Source organism: Rhinoraja longicauda, chromosome 22, assembly GCF_053455715.1.
Source record: "Rhinoraja longicauda isolate Sanriku21f chromosome 22, sRhiLon1.1, whole genome shotgun sequence".
NCBI classification, from domain to species: Eukaryota; Metazoa; Chordata; class Chondrichthyes; order Rajiformes; family Arhynchobatidae; genus Rhinoraja; species Rhinoraja longicauda.
In genome coordinates this window covers 15578098-15601038 of record NC_135974.1, presented here as the reverse complement: position 1 = coordinate 15601038, position 22941 = coordinate 15578098, and the positions used below count along the sequence as shown (strand labels likewise).

The following is a 22941-nucleotide window of genomic DNA, read 5'->3' as shown; positions in this document are numbered from 1 at the left end:
CTTTAGACTAAAAGTGTGGAATTATTGAAAATGGTAACTAAGATCTTCTCGGAGGAGGTATCTCAGTGAAACCTACCGAATAATGAAAGGCATGAATAGAGTGGATATGGAGAGGATGTTTCCAGTAGTGGCAGAGTCTTGGACCAGACAGCACAGCTTTTGAATAACAGGACGTACCTTGAGAATGGAGAGGAGGAGGTATTTCTTTAGCCAGAGGGTAGCGAATGTGTGGAATTCATTGCCACAGACAGCGGTGGAGGCCAAGTCATTGTGTATTTGTTTAGTATAATTTAGTTTGTTTATTGTCACGTGTACTGAGGTACAGTGAAAAGCATTTTTGTTGCATGCTATCCAGTCATGGAGAGTGATTGGTCAAGGGTCAAAGGTTATGACTGAGAGGCAGGAGAATGGGGTTGAGAGGGAAAGACAGATCAGCCATGATTGAATGGCGGAGCAGACTCGACGGGCTGAATGGCCTAATTCTGCTCCTCTGTCTTATGATCTTATGAACAGCATCATAGGGCCGACGAGAATGAAGGGGGGACCCGGCGGGGGGGGGGGGGGATCGTCTGCTGCCACGTGTGGTGGGAGGCCAGGTTCACCACTGCGAGCAGAAGATAAAACTGTTCAATGAATTTTTTGTAACTTTGTCGGCGCCAGAAACATGGCGACTCTTGTGTACTGCCTAGGTGAGGTCTGCTGTATGATTTTACCTGGTTGTATAGAAAGCACAGCATTTCATTGTACCTAGGTACATGTGACAATAAATTATCATTGAATCATCGATCCATAGAGCCAGCAGCAAGAAAACTGGTCTCGGGACCATTGAGTCGATGCCAAGCTTTAGGTGCCCATGACTTGACCCAAGGGAGAAGGCAGAACAACAAACAGCCACACACAGATCCTACCATTGGAAGTCTGGTTAACATTTCATCAGCAAAAGCACTTTGCGAACCCCTGCAAGATCCCTGATTTCCATTGCTAATTAATACTGCAGTCAATACCTGGATTCTCTTTTTTTAACGATACCATAAACTAGAAAGAAGAAAGGAAGCCATGCATCATGGAATTATTGCTGGAATACAGCGTAGTGCCTTATTTACAATATCAACATTCACTCATTTCACCAAAATTGCCTTTTCTCAAGTGACCTATGCATTTCAACAACAAGAAAAATAAACCACTTAAATATTTTAAAAAGAATTTGTTCACAGCTGTCAGGAACTTGACACAAACTCCTGGTCTTTTTGGTGACATGTGCACCTCATAAATAAGCGACATAAATAAATAAATAAATAGTTAAATACATAAATAGTTGCATAAAATTAAATGAAAAGAAATACTTTTATTCTTCAAAAGTGGCAAGCGCTTTGGCAACAACATAAGTGTTCATGATCCATGGCTCAAAAAACGATTAGTTCAATAAATATAAAGGGGCAATGTACCACAGGAGAAGTAGTATGTTGGCACTTTCAGCTTGCAGTGTAGATGGCAGTAATATGCATCAGTCAATCACTTTTCTTTGTGATATGAACGCAAGGGGAAAATTTAGATAAAGGATTTTCTTCTGCACTGTTCAGTGGAAGCAGTTTTTCCCCTTTCCTGGCAATAAAAAATAACCATGACAATACTTTACAACGCTCATGTACAGTAGAATCCAGTTGATTTGACTTGCTTAATTTGGCCTGTGAAAAAATAATTTACATAGTGCCTTTCACATCCGCTGGACATTTTGAAAGGCTTCATGGTCAACCAGTTGGGTGTTGGCAGGTAACCAAAGATTAACTCCATCTTGACATGCAGCGAACACTATAATTGGCCAAGCAAACCGTAGAAACAAAGAACGGAAGACCAAGAAATTAAAGGGTGGCGCAGCGGTAGAGTTGCTGCCTTACAGTGTTAGAGACCCAGCTTCGATCCTGACTACCGGTGCTGCCTGTATGGATATTGTGCATTCTCCCCGTGACCTGCATGTGTTTTTTTCAGGTGCTCCAGTTTTCTCCCACACTCCAGACATACTGGTTTGTAGACTAATTGGCTTGGTATAATTGTAAATTGTTCCTAGTGAGTGTAGATCGAGTAAATGTGTGGGGATCGCTGGTCGGCGCGGACTTGGTGGGCCGAAGGGCCTGTTTCCACTCTATCTCTAAACAGCAGATACTGGTTTATACACAAAATGGACACAAAGTGCTGGGGTCAAGATCCATCTTCAAGGTACTTCTGAAGAAGGGTCTCGATCTGAAACATCGCCTATCCATGTGCTCCAGAGATGTTGCCTGACTGGCTGAGTTACTCCAGCACTTTGTGTCCTTTTGGCCAAGCGACTTGTTGCCACAGAAGGCTATGGAGGCCAAGTGAATAGACATTTTTAAGGCAGAGATTAACAGGTTCTTGATTGGTAAGGGTGTCAGGGGTTAGGGGGAGAAGGCAGGAGAATGGAGTTGAGAGGGAAGGATAGATCAGTCATGATTGAATGGCAGAGTAGATTTGAGGGGATGAATGGCCTAATTGTCCTCCTATGACATGAACTTCCTTATGGATATCGCAAGTTCAGCACTGATGCAAAATATATATCGTAGGGGCTTTAAACAGTGCATACCTGCAGAAGACATTTTGATCCTGACGTTAACAACTGCTTCAATGAACTGGATTCAAGGGGGCTACTGCTTAATCAGTAAAACTGTCGACATTAAGGAGGTCATTAAGCTGGAAAGAGTGCAGAGAACATTTATAAGGATGTTGCCTGGATTCAACGGCCTGAGCTTTAGGGAACTGTTGAGCAGACTAGGACTTTATTCCTTGGCTGAGGAGAGATATTACAGTGGTGCATAAAATCACGAGGGGAACAGATACGGTGAATCCACAGTCTTTTACCCAGAATACGTGGATTAATGGACAGGTTTAGAGGGATATGGTCCAAATGCAGACAGGTGGGACTAGTGTAGATGGGACGTGTGGGCAAGTTGAGCCGAAGGACCTGTTTCCGGGCTGTATGAACCTATGACTCTAGCATAAGGGAATCAAGAACCAGAGGTCACAGGTTCAAGGTGAGAGAGACAAGATTTAATTGGAACCTGAGGGGCAACTTTTTCACAGAGGGTGGTGGGTACATGGAACGAGCTGCCAGAGGGGTTAGTTAAGGCAGGTACTATAACAATATTTAAAAGACACTTGGACAGGTACATGGATAGGAAACGTTTAGAGGGCTATGGGGCATCTTGACCAACATGTTGGGCTGAAAGGCTGTTTCCATGCTGTATGATTCTATGACTCTATTGAAGTACCTCATCATGGACTTGTGACACAGATAGGAGATTGTGGATCCCAAGGACAAGAGTCAGAATGGGTAACTAGTGAGCTGTAAATCAGAAAGCACGGAGGAACCGGCTGTTCAGATGAGCAAAATGTAGAGGCTGCTGTTTATTGTGATAAAGGTGAGGTAATGCAGTGCGGGAAAGGTTTGCATGGATCATAAATACCTGGATCAGAGGCTAGAGGTAGAGATTGGACAGACTTGGATTGTTTTCTCTGGTACATTGGAGGTTGAGGGGAGACCTGATAGAAGTGTATAAAATGATGAGAGACATAGATAGGGTAGACAGTCAGAACCTTTTTCCCAGGATGTAAATATCAACTACGCGAGGGCATAGCTTTAAGGTGAGAGGGGCAATGTTTAAAGGAGATGTGCTGGGCAACCTTTTTACACATAGGGTGGTGAGTGCCCGGAACACACTGCCAGTGGTGGTGGTGGATGGAGGCAGATACAATAGTCACATTTAAGGGGCTTTTGGAAAGACACATGAATATGTAGGGAATGTGGGGATATGGATTATGTGCAGGCAGGTAAGAGTTGGTCTTGGGATCATGTTCAACACAGGCATTGTGGGCAGAAGAGCCTGTTCATGTGCTGTGCTGTTCTGTGTGTGATGTAGATATGGTAAAGACTACGGGCCTGTCCACGCTGTGTAAGTTCTGTACCTCTTATAGTCAGGTGAATGTATCATGCAGAAATTATATTCCTCACCCGTCTATGTTCTACATTACTGATTAATCAGCTACCTAGGTTGTTAGCTGCCAGAAGGTTACAACAGTATCGTGTCACATCGCATGGACACACTGGGGGCGGTCCAGTGGTTGCTACCTCGGCGCCAGAGACTCAGGTTCGATCATGACTACGGGTGCTGTCCAGTGTTGCAGTGCTCATTTTTTAGGTGCCAGAGCTGTCACTGGTGCCGGAGTGGCCGCTGTTAAATTCCTCGCTGGTTACAGAGGTGCCAGAGTGGTGCTCCGGTGAGCTCTGGCAGCACTGCACCACTGGTGCTGACTGTATGGAGTTTGTACATTCTGCCTGTGACCCACGTCAGTATTCTCCGGGTGCTCCGGTTTCCTACCACACTCCAAGAGACGTGTGGGTTTGAAGGTTAATTGGCTTCTGTAAATTGTCCCTAGTGTGTAGGATAGTGCTAGTGTACGGGGGGTCACTGGTTGGCGCGGACTCAGTGGGCCGAAGGGCATGTTTCCACTCTGTATCTCTAAAGCCTAAAGCTGAAGTAAGAGGTTCATGTCAGCAGCCAAATCTCTGGATTCTACTGTAGAGTAATTCAGTGCAATGGCACAAACAGTTCTCGTTGTGTAAAAATAAAAACAGATTTGCCTCCAGTCACGCTCCACATTGACCAAGCAACACACTCAAAAACATTTCCTCGTCTGCAGATCAACAGAAACAATAAACATCCCGTAAGTGAACAGTTTTTAAAATGTCGACTACAATTCAATCATCTTGGAAGATGCAATAAATATTTTCCCCCCTCCTTTAGCAAAAAAGCAGCATCGAAAATACAGAGGTCATCTTTGCATGTGCGTGCGTGCGTGCATGCAAGCAATGTGTGTCGTTGGCATGTTCTGGGAGAGCAAATGTAACCGGTGTGTGTATGCATGGGCGTGTGTGTGGACGTGTAGTTGTGTGTGTGTGTGTGTGTGTGTGTGTGTGCGCGTGTGTGCGTCTGTGCACCTGCACATGCCTGTTTGTACGTGTGAATGTGTCCACGTGTGCTCTGGGCACACGTATGTGCTTTGACTGTCACAAATATATCCCAGTGCTTTCTATCCTATTTCTTCCGTCCTTTGTTCAAAGGAAAGGCAGAAGAGAAGAGGAGACGAGAGTAGTCCTTGCTTGCATTTTGTATCGGCCCTCAGCTTTGCAAGCTGAACTTATTGGAGGTTTTATTTTCAACTTTTCATCAAAGATCCAGCATAGTTTTTTTTTTAAAGAGTAATCTCAGGAAGTATTGCTTTGAGGTGAAAGGTGCTTTGTTTAAATCCTTTTTTCTCATTCTACTGTGTGTGTGTGTGCGTGTGTTTTTTTTTTTGCATTCTGTTCCCCCTCCCTCTCCCCTGCCCCCCTTCATTTGAAGCCCAGGCATTCAGGAATCTCCATCCTGTGACCCCTTGAAGCAGGCGGACTCGTAGTGCTTGTTCAGGTAGGATTTGAGGGCGAACGTCTTGTTGCAGCGCTTGCAGCGGAAGTGTTTGAAGGCGGAGTGGGTTTGCATGTGGGCGCGGAGGTTGGAGCGGTCAGCGAATGCCTTGCCACAGTGGGCACAGCCGAAGGGTTTCTCACCGGTGTGGGATCGGACGTGTCCCTGGAGCAGCCAGGGCCGGCTGAAGGCCTTGCCGCACGTCTCACACTTGTGCTTGAGGTCGTGGGTCAGCACGTGCATGGCCAGGGCGGGCATGGACACGTAGACCTTGGAGCAGGTGGGACACTTGCGGGCCAGCTTGCTGTCCAGGCTGCGGTGGGTCTGCTTGTGCCGGCTCAGGTTGGACGAGGTGGCGTAAGTCTTGCCGCACTCGCTGCAGCTGTGCCGCTGGGCGGTGCGGGCAGCGCTCTCCGGCCGCTTCCTCGACCTCCCGTCCGTGATAAAGAACGCGTCCATGCTGTAGCCCTCGCTGACGGCTGCCTCGCCGTTGAAGTAGCCGGCGGTGAACTCTGACTGCGGGCTGTCGGGCTCCAGGGCCTCGGGGTCACTGTAAACCTCATTGACTTTGGTATAGATGGGGCTTGGGGTCCCGGCTCCCCCCTGCCTCTCCGCTCCGCTGTCATACACCGACGGGCTGATGTAGCTGTGAATGTACCCTGGACACAGAGGGATACAGAGTGATAGAATCAGACAGCATGGGAAGAGGCCCTTCTGCCCAATCTGCCCATGCCAACCAAGATGCCCCATCTACGCTTGTCCCAACCTGACCATGCCAACCAAAATGCCCCATCAAAGCTACTTCCAATTTGCCTAATCCGGCCAAGATGCCCCCTTGATGCCAGTCCCAATTTGCCCATGCTTGCCAACATGCCCCATCTACACTAATCCGTATCTGCCCATGCCGATCAAAATGCCCTATCTACTCTCATCCCAAATAACCTATGCTGACCAAGATATCCCATTTAAGCCAGTCCCAATTTTCCCATGTCGACCAAGATGCCCCAACTAGCTCTTGGTGACCAAGATATCCCAACTATGTCGACCAAGATAGTTCCAACTAGCTCTTGGAGACCAAGATATCCCAACTATGCTAGTCCCAATTTGCCCAACCTGACCAAAATGCCCCCACTATACTCTTCCCAATTTACCCAATGCGACCCCCATCTACACTAATCCTAACTTGCCCATTCTGACCTAGATGCACCATCTACACTGGTCCCAACTTGTCAATGCCAACCAAGATGCCCCATCTACGCTAGTCCCGTTTACCCACATTTGGCCCATGTCCCTATAAACCTTTCCTATCCATGTACCTGTCCAAATGTCTTTTAAATACTCTAATAGAACCTGCCTCAACTACCTCTTCTGGCATGCACCTACCACCCTCTGAGTGAAAAAGTTGCCCTCAGGTTCTTATTAAATCTTTCCCCTCTCACCTTAAACCTACTCCCTCTAATTCCTGATTCCTCTTCTCTGGGTAAAAGACTGTGCATTCACCTTATCTATTCTCCTCATGATTTTATACACAAATCAATAATCAACAAACACCAAGTGAGGCAGAACCTGAACAAAGAGGAAAGGTTAACGTTTCAGGTCAGAGTCCTTTCACCAGAAGAGGGAAAACAAAGAGAGACACAAGGACCTGCAGCTGTTGGGATCTTGGGCAAAATACAGTGATGGAGGAACTCAGCGGGTCAGGCAGCATCTGTGGAGGGACTGGACAGGTGATTTTCAGGTCGGGATCTGTCGTCCGACTCCAGACTGAGGCAGTGGAATGTCTGAGAAGGGTCTCAACCCGAAACGTCACCCGTTCCTTCTCTCCAGAGATGCTGCCTGTCCCGCTGAGTTACTCCAGCTTTTTGTGTCTATCTTCGAATGAAAATGGTGCCAAACTGGCGACTCTGAATACAGCCTCTGTGTGCTACTGCTACACAGTGTAGGAAGGAACAGCAAATGCTGGTTTACACCAAAGATAGACATAAAATGCTGGAGTAACTCAGCAGGACAGGTAGCCATTTGACAATTGTCCACCCACTACAGCATTTTGTGTCCATCTACTATTGCTATACACTTGTACTGTATCTGAGAAGCTTATCTAAGTGCTTATGTATAATGATACTTGTACTGAACTGTATACAAAAATGAATTTCACTGTACCTCGTTGCAATGTGGCAAATAAAGTACCATGGAACCATGGGTTGACTTTTTAAGTAGATGACCCTTCACGAGAAGAGAGCAATCCAAAGAAAGACACAAGGAGCTGCAGATGCTGAGATCCTCCAACACTTTGTTCTTTTTATAGATACAGTGCATTCAGAAAGTATTCAGACCCCTTCACCTTTTCCACATTTTGCTATGCTACAGACTTATTTTAAAATGGATTAAATTCTTTTTTTTTATCATCAATCTACACACAATACCCCATAATAAAAAAGTGAAAACAGGTGTTTAGAAATTTTTGCAAAGTAATTAAAAAGAAATAACTGAAATATCACATTTACATAAGTATTCAGACACTTTGCTATGACACTCAAAATTGAGCTTAGGTTCATCCTGTTTCCACTGATTATCCTTGAGATGTTTCTACAACTTGATTGGAGTCCACCAGTGGTAAATTAAATTCATTGAATGATTTGGAAAGGCACACACCTGTCTATATAAGGTCCCACAGTTGACAGTGCATGTCAGAGCAAAAACCAACCCATGAAGACGAAGGAATTGTCTGTAGACCTCCGAGACAGGATTTTGTCAAGACACAATTCTGAGGAAGGGTATAAAACAATTTCTGCAGCATTGCAGGTCCCGAAGAGCACAGTGGCCTCCGTCATTTTTAAATGGAAGAGCTTTGGAACCACCAGGACTCTTCATAGAGCTGGCCGCCCGGCCAAACTGAGCAATCGGGGGAGAAGGGCCTTGGTCAGGAAGGTGACCGAGAACCTGATGGTCACTCTGACAGAGCTCCAGAGTTCCTCTGTGAAGATGGGAGAACCTTCCAGAAGGCCAACTATATCTGCAGCACTCCAACAATCAGGCCTTTATGGTAGAGTGGCCAGATGGAAACCACTCCTCGGTAAAAGGCACATGAGAAACAAAATTCTCTGGTCTGATGAAACCAAGATTGAATTCTTTGGCCTGAATGCCAAGCGGCACTGCTCATCATCTGGTCAATACCATACTTACTACGGTGAAGCATGGTGGTGGCAGCATCATGCTGTGGGGATGTTTTTCAGCAGCAGAAACTGGGAGATTAGTCAGGATTGAGAGAAAGATGAACGGAGCAAAGTACAGAGAGACCCTGCATGAAAACCTGTTCCAGAGCGTTCTGGGCCACAGACTGGGGCGGAGGTTCACCTTCCAACAGGACAACGACCCTAAGCACATAGCCAAGACAACGCAGGAGTGGCTTCGTGACAAGTCTGTGAATGTCCTTGAGTGGCCCAGCCAGAGCCCGGACTTGAACCCAATCGAACATCTCTGGAGGGACCTGAAAATAGTTGTGCATCGATGCTCCCCATCCAACCTGACAGAGCTTGAGAGGATCTGCAGAGAAGAATGGGAGAAATTACCCAAATACAGGTGTGCCAAGCTTGTAGCGTCATACCCAAGAAGACTTGAGGCTGTAATCGCTGCCAAAGGTGCCTCAACAAAGTACTGAGTAAAGGGTCTGAATACTTATGTAAATATGATATTTCAGTTATTTCTATTTAATTAGTTTGCAAAAATTTCTAAACACCAGTTTTTGCTTTTTTATTATGGGGTATTGTGTGCAGATAGATGATTAAAAAAAAAATGTAATCCATTTTAAAATAAGGCTCTAGTGTAGCAAAATGTGGAAAAAGTGAAGGGGTCTGAATGCACTGTATATGGGTAGGAAAGGTTTAGAGTGCAGAGGGACACATGCAAGCAAATAGGACTAGCCCACTGGTCGGCATGTACAAAGTGGGTTGAAGGGCCTTTGTGTTTGTGCTCTCTAACTCTATGAACTTCATAAGTCATAGGAGCAGAATTCGCCCATTTGGCCCATCGAGTCTACTCCACCATTCAATCATGGCTGATGTATCTTCCCCACTCTCCTGCCTTTTCCCCATAACCTTTGACACCCTTATTAATTAGAGTGTGTCCCTCTGCACTCTAAACCTTTCCTACTCGTATATCTGCTTTAAAAATATCCAAAGACGTGGCCTCCACCGCTGTCTGTGGCAATGAATTCACCAGATTCACCACCAGGGCAGCACAATGGTGCAGCATTAGAGTTGCTGCCTTACAGCTCCAGAGACCCGGGTTCGATCCTGACTACAGGTGCTGTCTGTGCAGCGTTTGCACGTTCTCTCTATGGCTGCGTGGGTTTTCTCTGGGTGCTCCGGTTTCCTCCCACACCCCAAAGACGTACGAGTTTATAGGTTAATTGGCTTTGGTAAAATTGTCCCCAGTGTGTAGGATTATGCTAGTGTAAGGGGATTACAGGTTGGAGCCGACTCAGTGGGCCGAAGGTCCAGTTTCCACACTGTATCTTTAAAGTCTAAAGCCATCTGTGCCAATGAATTCCACAGATTCACCATTATTTCAATAGATTGAGCTGCTCTGTAGCTGATGCTTTTGCCTACAGCTACCAAGATCCTAGCTCTGGAATCCACTCTCGCATTTTTCAGATGCTGATTTCTTTGACCAAACTCATCAGTCACAATAATTTCTAGTGTAGTTCACCATCACCTTTTGTCTGATTACTTTGTTGTGCATTGTGACATTCTTTAACGATGCTGTATAAATGAGTAATCTGCCATTGTTGTCGCTGTTAAAGCCAGGTAGTTTGCTGGACTGAACTGTAAGAGTATTAACCCATTGTGTGTGCGTGTGTGTGACTGGCACAGAGAGATACAACACACAAACAGGCCCTTCAGCCCACTGAGTCCATGCTGACCATCAATTTCCCATTTACACATCCCACATTAATGCCATTTAAAAAAATTCTCATCAACTTCCTCCCAGTTTCCACCACTCACCTACTCTTTTGGGCAATTTACAATAGCCAATTGACCAAAACATCTTTGGGATGGCGGAGGAAACCGAAGTATCTGGAGGGAGAACGTGCAAACTGCACACAGACAGCCCCTGACGGAACGGTGGTGCAGCAGTAGAGCTGCTGCCTTACAGCGCCAGACACCCGGGTTCGATTCTGACCATGGGTGCTGCCTGTACGGAGTTTGTACGTTCTCCCTGTGATCGCATGGGTTTTCTCCGGGTGCTCCAGTTTCCTCCCACATTCCAAAGACGTGCAGGTTTGTAGGTTCATTGGCTTCGATAAAGTTGTAAATTGACCCTAGTGTGTAGGATAATGCTAGTGTACGGGGATTGCTGGTCGGCACGGACTCCGTGGGCCAGAGGGCCTGTTTTCGTTGTATCTTTAAAGCAAACTAAACAAAACTAAACGGCCCCCAAGGAAAGGAATGAATCTGGGTTTCTCCTACTATGGGTCAGCAGCTCTACCAGTTATACCACTGTCTTTTGAGAGAGTCTGCCATTTGCTACACCTTTCCTGAAAGAACTGCATAAACAGTATAGTGTAGAGAGACTGCATGGAAACAGGCCCTTCAGCCCACCAAGTCCATGCCAACCATCGATCACCCATTCACACTAGTTCTACATCATCCTACATTTTCATCCACTCCCTACGCACTAGTGTCAATTTACAGATGCCAATTAACCTACAAACCCTTTCATCTCGTCGAAAAAAGGAATTACAATTGCTGGTTAATACTCAAAAGGACACAAAGTGCTGGAGTAACATCAACGAGTCAGGCAGCATCTCTGGAGAACATGAATAGATGGCGTTTCAGGTCGAGACCCTTCTTCAAATTTTTACTGATTCTTCAGTCTGAAGAAGGCTCATGACCCAAAACGTCAGCTATCCCTATCCCTAGCGTCAAGTAGGGTCATGACCCAAAATGTCAGCTATCCCTATCCCTAGCGTCAAGAAGGGTCATGACCCAAAACGTCAGCTATCCCTATCCCTATCCCTATCCCTATCCCTATCCCTAGCGCGCCCAAGAAAGCATTTGATCAGGATACACCACAGCATGGATTGGGAACAGCTCCATCTTTCCAAGATGGAAAGTTCCTTCTTTCCAATTCCAAGAAATTGCAGAGTATTGTGGATGCAGCCCAGACCACCACACAAACCAACCTCCCTTCCATTGACTTGATTTATACCTCGCGCTGCCTCAGCAAGGCCACCAGTCAAGGACGAGTCGCACCCCGGCCACTTCCTCTTCTCCCCTCTCCCATCGGGCAAAAGTTATAGAAGTGTGAAAACGCACACCTCCAGATTCAGGGGCAGTTTCCTCCCAACTGTTATCAGGCAACTGAACCACCCTACCAACAACTAGAGAACAGCCCTGAGCTACTAGCTACCTCATTGGAGACCCTCGGACTATCTGTGATTAAACTTTACTGGACTTTATCTTGTACTAAACGTTATTCCCTTTATCCTGCATCTGTACACTGTGGATGGCTCGATTGTAATCATGTATTGTCTTTCCGCTGACTGGTTAGCACGCAATAAATGCTTTTCACTGTACCTCGATACATGTGACAATAAACTAAACTAGACTTTGATCTTTCCTGGTTTGGAAGTTTGTCTGGAGTCATACCTCAGCCATGAATAGATTTTCTTCTCTGAATGACATCCTTGGCCCAGATCCAAAAGTAAGACAATCATTAATTTAATGGTAATTTCCTTAATTTAAAGTAGGTGCCTTTTTGAGGCTGTATTTCTATGTGTCTGAGATGATGACACAAGCCATGTCTTCATTGTACCAGTACCTCAGCGTACTTATACAAATTACTATAAATTCAACTTGAGGGCCTGTTTCAGAATCTGCAAGACCGCGTTCTCCAGAGATACTGCCTGACCCGCTGAGTTACTCCAGCACTTTGTGCTGTCTGCAAAACCAAACTCAATTTAAGTGAACTGGTTTACCCAAGAGTACTGTATTGGGCTGATGATAAATGACAGCCCTTTTTACTTTACCCTATAAGTCAATGTGGCAGACTATTATTTTACCACTCGCCTGTGTCATATTACTTGGGTGGATCGGTTGAATCTGTGAGATGGTTACAGGTACAGTCATAGAATCATAGTCATACAGCCCTTCGGCATAACTTTCCCACGCCGACCAACATGCCCCATCTACATTAGTCCCACCTGCCAGCGTTTGGCCCATATCCCTCTAAACCTATCCTATCCATGTATCTATCTAAAGGTTTCTTAAACATTGTGATAGTACCTGCCTCAACTACCACTCCGGCAGCTCGTTCCATACACCTACCAACCTTTGTGTAATAAAGTTGCCCCTCAAGTTCCTGTCAAACCTTTCCGCCCTCACCTTTAACCTATGTCCTCTGGTTCTCGATTCTTCCACTTTGAGTAAAAAACTCTTCGCATTTATCCTATCCATTCCTCTCATGATTTTGTACACCTCTATGATCACCCCTCATCCTCTTGTGCTCCAAGGAATAAAGTCCTAGCATGCTCAACCTCTCCCTATAGGCCCTCAACATCCTCGTAAAACGTTTCTGCACTCTTTCCAGCTTAACAACATATTTCCGACAATAAGGTGACCAAAACTGAACACATTACTCTAAATGTGGCCTCACTAATGTCTTGTGTAACTGTAACACAACCTCCCAACTTCTATCCTCAATACACTGATTGATGATGGCCAATAAGCCGTCTTCACCACCCTATCTACCTGTGACGCCACTTTCAAGAAACGATGTACCTGCACTCCTAGATCCCTCTGCTCTACAACACTCCCCAGAGCCATGCCATTCACTGTGTAGGTCACAGAGCAACCTACCAAGCTGAACCTTGTCAAATGTCTTGCTGCAGTCCATACAATACAATACAATACAATACAATATATCTTTATTGTCATTGTACCCAGGGGTACAACGAGATTGGGAATGCGCCTCCCATACGATGCAATAATTTAGGTAATTTAGACAGCAGCAACCCAACGAAACGAACAGTTGTAACAGTTTTGGACAGGGTAAAGTGCAAGTTGATCTATGCGTTGTGGCCATCCGGCTCAGCAGGACCGGTTCATAGCAGCTATGGCCCTGGGGATGAAGCTGTTCCTGAGTCTGGAGGTGCGGGCATAGAAGGCCTTGTATCGTCTGCCCGATGGAAGGAGTTCGAACAGACTGTTGCAGGGGTGTGAAGGGTCTTTGTGGATGCTGGTGGCTTTTCTGAGGCATCGTGTGTTGTAGATGCCCTCCAAGTCTGGTAGCTGTGTTCCGATGGCCCTCTGAGCTCTATGGACTACCCGCTGTAGAGCTTTCCTTTCTGCCTCCGTGCAGCTGAGGTACCACACAGGGATTCCATGCGTTAGGATGCTCTCTATGGTGCAGCGGTAGAAGGTCGTCAGCAGCTGTTGGGGTAGACCAGACTTTTTCAGTGTTCTTAAGTAGAACAGTCTTTGTTGTGCCTTCTTGACCAGCGCAGCAGTGTTATTGGACCATGTTAGGTCCTCCGAAATGTGAGTGCCCAGAAACTTGAAGCTGGACACTCTCTCCACACTGACCCCGTTGATAGAGATCGGGGCATATTCCCCGTTATGTGACCTACGGAAGTTGATGATCAGCTCCTTGGTCTTGGTGGTATTTAGGGACAGGTTGTTATCCGAGCACCAGTCCGCCAGGTTCTGCACCTCCGCTCTATAGTTTGTTTCATCCCCGTTGGTGATCAGCCCGATCACCGTTGTGTCATCTGCAAACTTGACAATGGTGTTGGTGTCGAATGCAGGAACACAGTCGTGTGTGAAGAGGGAGTAGAGCATGGGGCTCAGAACACAGCCCTGTGGTGTGCCGGTACTCAGGGTGATAGTGGAGGACAGGTGCGGGCCCATTCTCACTGCCTGCGGTCGTTCCAGCAGGAAGTCCAGGATCCAGTCATATATACAACATCAACAGCCCTGACCTCATCAACATTTTTGGCCACTACTTTGGTTACTCCTCTGGGTAAAGACACTGTGCGTTCACCCTATTTCCCCCATGATTCATGCCCACAAGGAGAGGCTGGATATGCTGAGTCTTTCTTCCTGAGGTGTAGGCAAGGTGGGCCGATTGGCCTGTTTTGTGCTGTACAGATCACTCTGAAGTGTGGGAGGCTCAGTGGTGACCTTGTAGAGGTATATATTTTGATACAAAATTAAATCCAACCTTATCCTGAGCAGACCATAGCTAATCCCAACACAAACCACTGGGCATATCATTTTTACCCATTTTACCCCTATCAAACCCACCCTTCGCTGTGCCAATGGCAATTTCAAACATACCCTCGGTCAGTTTGAGAATTAAACAACACATCGTGATAAAGCGCAGAGAAAGTGCATTAGTGAATACGCAAATCATCCTGTGCTGGTTAAAATACTGAACCAGGCTGGCCATAATTCACAGAGTCATACAGAGTGGAAACTGGCCCTTCGACCAAACTTGTCCACCCGGCCAACATGTCCCATCTACTCTAGTCCCACCTGCCTTCATTTCACCCATGTCCCTCTAAACCTGTCCATTGATCCATGTACCTGTCCAAATGCCTTTTAAATGTTGTGATGTACCTGCCAAAACGAACCCAACTTGAACAATTAATCAAGAAACAGCCCAACCAGAGCCCACGGAAGTTGCATAGTATATAAAATCATGACAGGCAGAGATAAGGTGAATAGCCACAGTCTTTCCCCCAGGGTAGGAGAGTTGACCAGATGCGTAGGGTTAAGGTGAGGGGGGGAATGATTTAAAAGGGAGCTGAGGGGCAACCTTTTCACACAGATGGCGGTGTATATATTGAAGGTGGTAGTGGTGGAGACAGGTACAATAACACCATTTAAAAGACATTTGAATAGGTAGGTAGGTAGTTAGAGAAGGTTTGAAGGGATATGGCCAGACATAGGCAAGTGGAACGAGCTGAGTTATGTAACTTGCTCAGCATGGACATGTTGGGCCAAAAGGCCTGTTTCCGTGTTGTTTGATCTACAATCCCACAATATGGAAATTATACTTTTATTCATCTCCTTTTTCAAAACACAACAGATTTGTGAAAAGTGCTGGTGATTTTTGTTTTTGGTAGTTGATGAAGGGGTGGCACGGTGGCACAGCGTTAGAGTTGCTGCCTTACAGCACCTGAGTTCCGGGTTCGATCTTGACTAAGGGTGCTGTCTGTACATGTTTGTACATTCCGCCTGTGACCGCGTGCGTTTTCTCCAAGTGCTCCAGTTTCCTCCCACACTCCAAAGATGTATAGGTTAGTAGGTTAATAGACTGTGGTAAAAAAATTGTAAATTGTCCCTAGTTTGGAGGATAGTGCAAATGTATGGATGATCGCTGGTCGGCGCGGACTCGGTGGGTCAAAGGGCCTGTTTCTGCACTGTATCTCTAAAAGTCTAAATTCTAATATATCCTTGAATATTCGCGTGTTATCATTAACTATCTGGCTGCACTTTAAAATATTGATACACCTGCTTTTTAATAACCCAATAAAAGGTGACTAAACTTCCCCCAACTGATTTAAAAATATAAATGTAAAAAAACAAGCTCTAATTATTAATTTTGTGTGTGAAGGTTTTGTTAGGTTAGGAGAGGTTTATTATTGGCACATGTACAGTGAAAAGCTTTGTTTTGCATGCTATCCAAACATGTCAGATAATACAATCTATAAATACAATCAAGTCAAACTCACGAACAATAGATGGAGCAAAGGGGAAGATATAAGGTGCAGAATATAGTTCTCTGCATTGTGGCTCTGCAGTTCCATAGATACATTTGTACCACACCATCCAATATTTAAATAAGGGTTTAACATGTGCTGTAAACAGGACAATTTGCTTTATACAGGAAAAAGGAACTGCAGATGCTGGTTGACAGAAAAGGACACAAAGTGCTGGAGCAACTCAGTGGGTGAGGCAGCATCTCTGGAGAACCTGGATAGGTGAGGTTTCAGGTTGGGGCCTGAAGAAGGGTCTGAGAATGGTCTCAACCCGAATCATCACCTATCCATGTTCACCAGAGTTGCTGCCTGATCCGCTGAGTTACTCCAGCACTGTGTCCAAGACTTGCTTTATATTATCATATCGTTCAATGTACCAAATTGAGAAGACTCCCGGGATGTGCTGTGGAGCTGAACGGCGGACGGGCCGGCAAGAACAGAGGAGGACCCAGCGTGGGGGCGGGGGGGGTCGCCGAGAACAATGAGGGACCTGGCAGGGGGCTGCCGAGAACAAAGAGGGGCCGGTGGGGGGCACCGAGAACAGAGGGGGTTCCGGTGAGGGGCTGCCGAGAATAGAGGGGGACCGGGCGTTGGGGGGACCCGGCAGGAGAGGCCGCCGAGAACAAAGAGGGGGGTGGGGGGGCACTGAGAACGACGGCAGGCCATCTGTGTCCTGGTTCGCCGCTGCAAGAAGATACGACTGTAACGAAGAACTTTTTGAAACTTTGTCGACACAAGAAACGCGGCGACTTTTGTCCACTGCCTGGGTGAAGTCTGCTGTATGATTTAACCAGATTGTGTGCAGAAACAAAGATTTTCACTGTACCTCGATACACATTACAATAAAGTGGCCTTCATTCACTCACATCACCTGGTCTGGAGGGAATTGCCTTCGGGTGCAATGATCGCTGTTAGGTGGAGTAATCGGTGAAAGCACCAGACAAACACATCTCACAACCTTGTTACTAACAGTGTGATTTCAGGTCCTTAGACTCTATTTAGCAAACTATTAATGCAGAACCTGCAATACTTTTGGCATCAGGATGAATTATTTTTATTTTTAGCTTGCATGCTATGTCAAGCTGTGCATTCCCTCCATTCCCCTCCTGCTGCACTGCTGCTCTGAGATGTGAAGAGGATTGTTGTGATCTAGTGCTTGTGCTTCCAGTAAATCCAAAGAATGTGAATTCTAATCCCACCACAGCAGTAAAAGAATTTAACTCATTTTAAAAGATGTTGGCATCAGTAAAAGGGGCTAAACTTATTGTATTGTAAAAATATGTGTGACACTTTCTCTCCCTCTCTCGTTAATTCTGTTTGCCTTTTATTTTCTTAGTGTCCTCTCTCTCTGCTATGTAGCCCATTTTCTCGTTATCTCCTCCACTCTACCTCTCCATCCCATCCATTTTTTTATAGATACAGCGCGGAAACAGGCCCTTCGGCCCACCGAGTCCGCGCCGCCCAGCGATCCCTGCACATTAACACTATCCTACACACACTAGGGACAATTTTTACATTTACCCAGTCAATTAACCTACAAACCTCTACGTCTTTGGAGTACATCCTTCTTCCTACCATTCCCTCATTCCCTCTCCTGGTCGATCACTCCCCCCTCCCTGCCTTTGTTGCTCTCCCTTTCCATTTGCTCCTGCCCTTCCTTCTCCCTAAAAGACGTGTTGCTGGAGTAACTCAGCGGGTCAGGCAGCATCTCTGGAGAACATGGACAGTGATGTTTCAAGTCGGGACCCTCCTTCAAAATTTCAGGCAGGCAGCTGGAAGAGAGGAGAGGCAGGACGAAGCATGGCAGGTCACGGGCTGATAAAGGTGAGGGGGCTTTGATAGGCTGATGAGTCGAGAGCACGCAAAACAAAGCTTTTCGCTGTACCTCAGTGACAATAATAAACCTAAACCTTCAGTTCTGCATTAATTATCCAGCCTGGATTACATGTTCAGGTCTGAAGAAGGGTCCCAATCCAACATTGACTGTCCATTTCCCTCCAGAGATGCTGCCTGACCCACTGAGTTCCACCAACAGTATGTTTTTTTTTTCACGATTTCAGCATCTGCAATCTTTTGAGTCTTGAGATATTCAGATTCCTAGTTGGGTATATAAGATAAATTGGAATGGATCCCATGGGAGGGGCAGCATGGTGGCACAGGAATTTAAGGAATTGCTGCCTTACAGCGCTAGATACTTGGGTTTGATCCTGACAACAAGTGCTGTCTGTACGGAGTTTGTACGTTCTCCCCGTGACCTCGTGGGTTTTCTCCGGGTGCTCCTGTTTCCTCGAACATTCCAAAGCCATAGATCTTTGTAGGTTAATTGGGTTTGGTAAAAAAAATTGTAAATGATCACTAGTGTGTGGGATAGTGTTAGCGTACCGGGTGATCGCTGGTCAGTTCGGACTTGGTGGGCCAAAGGGCCCGTTTCTGCGCTGCATCTCTAAAACAAAACCAAAAATCTAAAAGTCTTGCAAAAATGTTGTCAACTCTCTACCTTTACTTCTCAGTAAAAATCTCCACACGGAACTATAACATTAACATGTGTGGGAAAGAACTGCAGATGCTGGTTTAAATCGAAGGTAGACACAAAATGCTGGAGTAACTCAGCAGGACAGGCGGCATCGCTAACAAGCAACATTAACCAAGCAGCAGTGACTTAGTTTAGGTTGGAGATAGTTTAGCGATACAGTGTGGAGACAGGCCCTTCGGCCCACCGACTCCAATGCTGACCAGCAATCCCCATATGCATCTGACTTCCGAATTTTAAAAAATGTTATGGGAGCTTGGCAGTACGTACAGATGTCCATAAGTCTTGTATTTATAACCCAGGGAAGACCTGTATAAACTGTGGGAAGAAATATGTAGCATCGCTGGGACTATAGGGTGACCATTTCTCCCACTGGTTACATCCCAGATTAGTCACTGGTTTTAGTTTAGTTTTGTTTAAAGATACAGCGTTGGAACAGGCCCTTCGGCCCACAGAGTGTGTGCCGACCAGCGATCACCCTATGCACTAGTTCTATCCTACACTCAAGGGACAATTTACGGAAGCCAAGTAACCTACAAACCTGCACATCTTTGGAACATGGGAGGAAACCGGAGTACCTGGAAAATACCCACGCAGTCACTGGGAGAACATACAAACTCCGCACAGACAGCACCCATAGTCAGGTTCAAAATCGGGTCTCTGGCGCTGTGAGGCAGCGTTGCACTGCCGTGCCACCCCATTTTGTTTGGCTTTACAGGGCAATGTATCCTTGTTACATGCCAACTACTAACCAGGGATATATCCCAGCTTGTTTTGCAGTCAGGGATGTGCAATGTATATTTAGGACACTAATGTACCGCAGTGGAGGGAGCAAATGTACTTTTTAAAGCACAGGGCTAAGTCAGAGTTGATATCGCCACATTACATAATCTAAATGAAAATATTCATTTTTGCAGCATCTTTTGTGGTCTCTGGAGTTCAAATCCCACAATGCAGCCAAGTAATTTATTTCAATTAATAATGAAGCTGAAATATAGAGCTAGCGAGATTAATAATGATCAGGATACTACGAGATTGTTATTAAAACCCTCTTCTTTCACTGATGGTCTTTACGGAATTGAAATCTACCATCCTTACCTAAGGTAGACACAAAGTGCTGGAGTAATTCAGTACGTCAGGCAGCATCGCTGGGGAAAACGGATGGGTGACGTTGCAGGTCGGGACCCTTCTTCATATCCTTACCTAGTCTGGTTTATGTTACTTCAAACCCACATCAATGTCCAGCACAGCAACAGGCCCTTCAGCCCACAACGTCTATGCCGAACATGATACCAAGACCAAATCTTACCGACCTGCACATAATCTATATCCCTCCATTCCCTGCATATCCATGTACCTATCTAAAAGCCTCTTAAATATCACCATCATATCTACCTCCACCACCACCCCTGACAGCACATTCTAGTCACCACCACTCTGTGTGAAAAAAAAACCTGCCCCACACATCTCCTTTAAACATTGCCCCTCTCATCTTAAAGCTATGCCCTCTGATATATTTTTAATATCCATCTTGGGGAAAAAGGTTCTGACTGTCCATCCTATCCATGCTTCTCACAATTTTATATAATTCTATCTGTCTCCACTCAATCTCTGATGATCTAGAGAAAACAATCCAACCTCTCTTTACAGATAATACCCTCTAATCCAGACAACATGCTGGTAAACCTCCTCTGCACCCTCGTGCTGACTGCATGGGGTGACCGGAACTGTACGCAATACTCCAAATGCAACTTGGACAAAATCCTTTAACATTGCATCACGACTTCTTGTTTCTTATACTCAATGCTTCAACCAATGAAGGCAAGCATTGTATATGCCTTCTTTACCACTCTATCAACTTGTGTCACCACTCCAAATGTAACCAAAACAAAGGTTTATACAACATGATTTTTATATGCAATGCCCCGACCGATGAAGTATACCTTCTTTACCATTCTATCTACTCGTATTGCCACCTTCTTGGAGCTATTGACATACACCCCAAGATCTCTATGCTCCTAAGGGTCCTGTGGTTTACTGTATTCAAGGGAGAATCTAACATATGAGAAAGGACTCTGTTGTGATATTGCAAGGACTACTTTGTTGTATCACAAGGACTATTTTGTTTTCCCGCGTAGCAACATGTATATATGAGAATTACGTGATCTTGGCGGGCACTCTGGTTCCAGGTGGCCGTGAAATAAACAGCTTGGATTTAAGCTCCAGCTTTCAAACCTTTAAACACGTGTACTTGTGGTGAGTCCAGAGTCCTAACAACGGTATAACAGATACCAGACCACGAAGTACAACATGGTGGCAGCGGTGGGGAGGCAGTCTCTTCGGAGTCGTGGGTTCGTATCCCACCGCTGCCACCATGTTGTACTTCGTGGTCCGTTATCTGTTAAACTGTTGTTATGACTCTGGACTGACCACAAGTACACGTGTTTAAAGGTTTGAAAGCTGGAGCTTAAATCCAGGCTATTTATTTCACAGCCACCTGGAACCAGAGTGCCCGCCAATATTACGTCATTCTCATATATACATGTTGCTACGCGGGCAAACAAAATAGTCCTTGTGATACAACAAAGTAGTCCTTGCAATATCACAACAGACTCAAGGGCCCAATCTATAGGGAGAGGTGGAGCAGGCTAGGACATTATGCCTTGGAGCACAGGAGGATGAGGGGTGATCTTGTAGAGGTGTGTAAGATCATGAGAGGAATAGATTGGGTGAGTGCATCTGTCATTGACCTCCACCTCTACCAGGGTGAGGCCAAACACAAACTAGATATACATATTCCATCTGAGTCATCTACAACCCAACAGCATAAACTTTATGACGCACAAGGAACTGCAGATGTTGGAATCTTAAGCAAATCCCTAAGTGCTGGAGTGACTCTGGGTCAAACATCAGCCAGAGGACATAGTTGAGGTAGGTACTAGAACACCATTTAAAAGACATTTGGACAGGTACATGGATAGGAGAGATTTAAAGGGATATGGGCTGAATGTGGGCAGGTGGGACTAACTAAGATGGGGGCATTTTGGTCGGCATGGGCAAGTTGGGCAAAAGTGCCTGTTTACATACTGTATGACTCTATCTGAGGAGGGAATGGACAGGCAATATTTAGGGTTGCGATCCGTCCAAAGAAGGGTTTGAACCCGAAATATCAACCTGTCCTTTACCTCCACAGATGCTGCCTGACGCTGTGAGTTCCTCCAGCATTTCGTGCTTAGTACAAATATTATAAGGTTTACAAGAATGATCCCAGGAATGATTGGGTTAAAATATGATGAGCTTTGGAAGCCACTGGGTCTCCAATCACTGGAGTTTAGATAGATGACCTCATTGAAACTTACTGAATAGTGAAAGGCCTGGATTGGTGAATGTGGAGAGGATGTTTCCACTAGTGGGAGTGTCTCGGACCAGAGGCCGTAGCCTCAGAATAAAAGGACGTACCTTTAGAAAGGAGATAAGGAGGAGTTTGTTTAGTCAGAAGGTGGTGAATCTGTGGTATTCATTGACACAGACAGCTGTGGTGGCCATGTCAATGGATATTTTTCAGGTGGAGATTGGCAGATTCTTGATTAGTTAGGGTGTCAGGGGTTATGGGGAGAGGTAGGAGAATGGGGTTGAGAGGGAAAAATAGATCAAACATGATTTAATGGCGCCATGGACCTGATGGGCCGAATGGCCTAATTCTGCTCCTAGAACTTATGTTCTTATGAAATATTTAATGTTCCAACTTCAGGTAACTAATTTCTCCTCTGTCTCTTTCCCTTCTGATCTATTCAAGTTCCGCCATTTACCATTCCTTTCACTGTCAGTGCACCATAGTTACAGTATGTGCACTTTGTAAATTGCTCCACTGTTGCTTGCCAAGGCCTCTTTGACAGCACGTCCCAAATCCATGACCTCCAACAGATGGATAAGGACAGTAGGCATATGGGGAAAGTCAGCATGTACACGTTTTCTTCTAAGTATGTGTTGACTTGGAACTATATCGTCCTTCCTTCATACATTTATTTTACACAGACATAAAATGTTGGAGTAACTCAGTGGGCCAAGCACCATCTCTGGAAAAAAAGGAATACATGATGGTTCGGGTCGGAACCCTTCTTCAGACTCTTAAGTTTATTTTAGTTTCGGTTAGAGATTTTAGTTTAGAA

The 22941-nt window shown here is 45.6% G+C and overlaps 2 protein-coding genes across 2 annotated transcripts in view; one reads left to right on the top strand and one right to left on the bottom strand.

Moving 5' to 3' along the window:
- LOC144604424 (uncharacterized) overlaps positions 1-22941 on the top strand; it is a 267429-nt gene that overhangs the window by 141880 nt on the left and 102608 nt on the right. The gene's annotated exons all lie outside the window — the stretch shown is intronic.
- Positions 558-22941, bottom strand: part of LOC144604420 (transcriptional repressor scratch 1-like) — a 40007-nt gene continuing 17623 nt past the window's right edge. Inside the window, exon 2 of the mRNA XM_078418813.1 lies at positions 558-6136. Within this exon, the coding sequence (XP_078274939.1) occupies positions 5424-6136 (713 nt within the window). The 3' untranslated portion in view covers positions 558-5423. The remainder of the gene's footprint in view (positions 6137-22941) is intronic.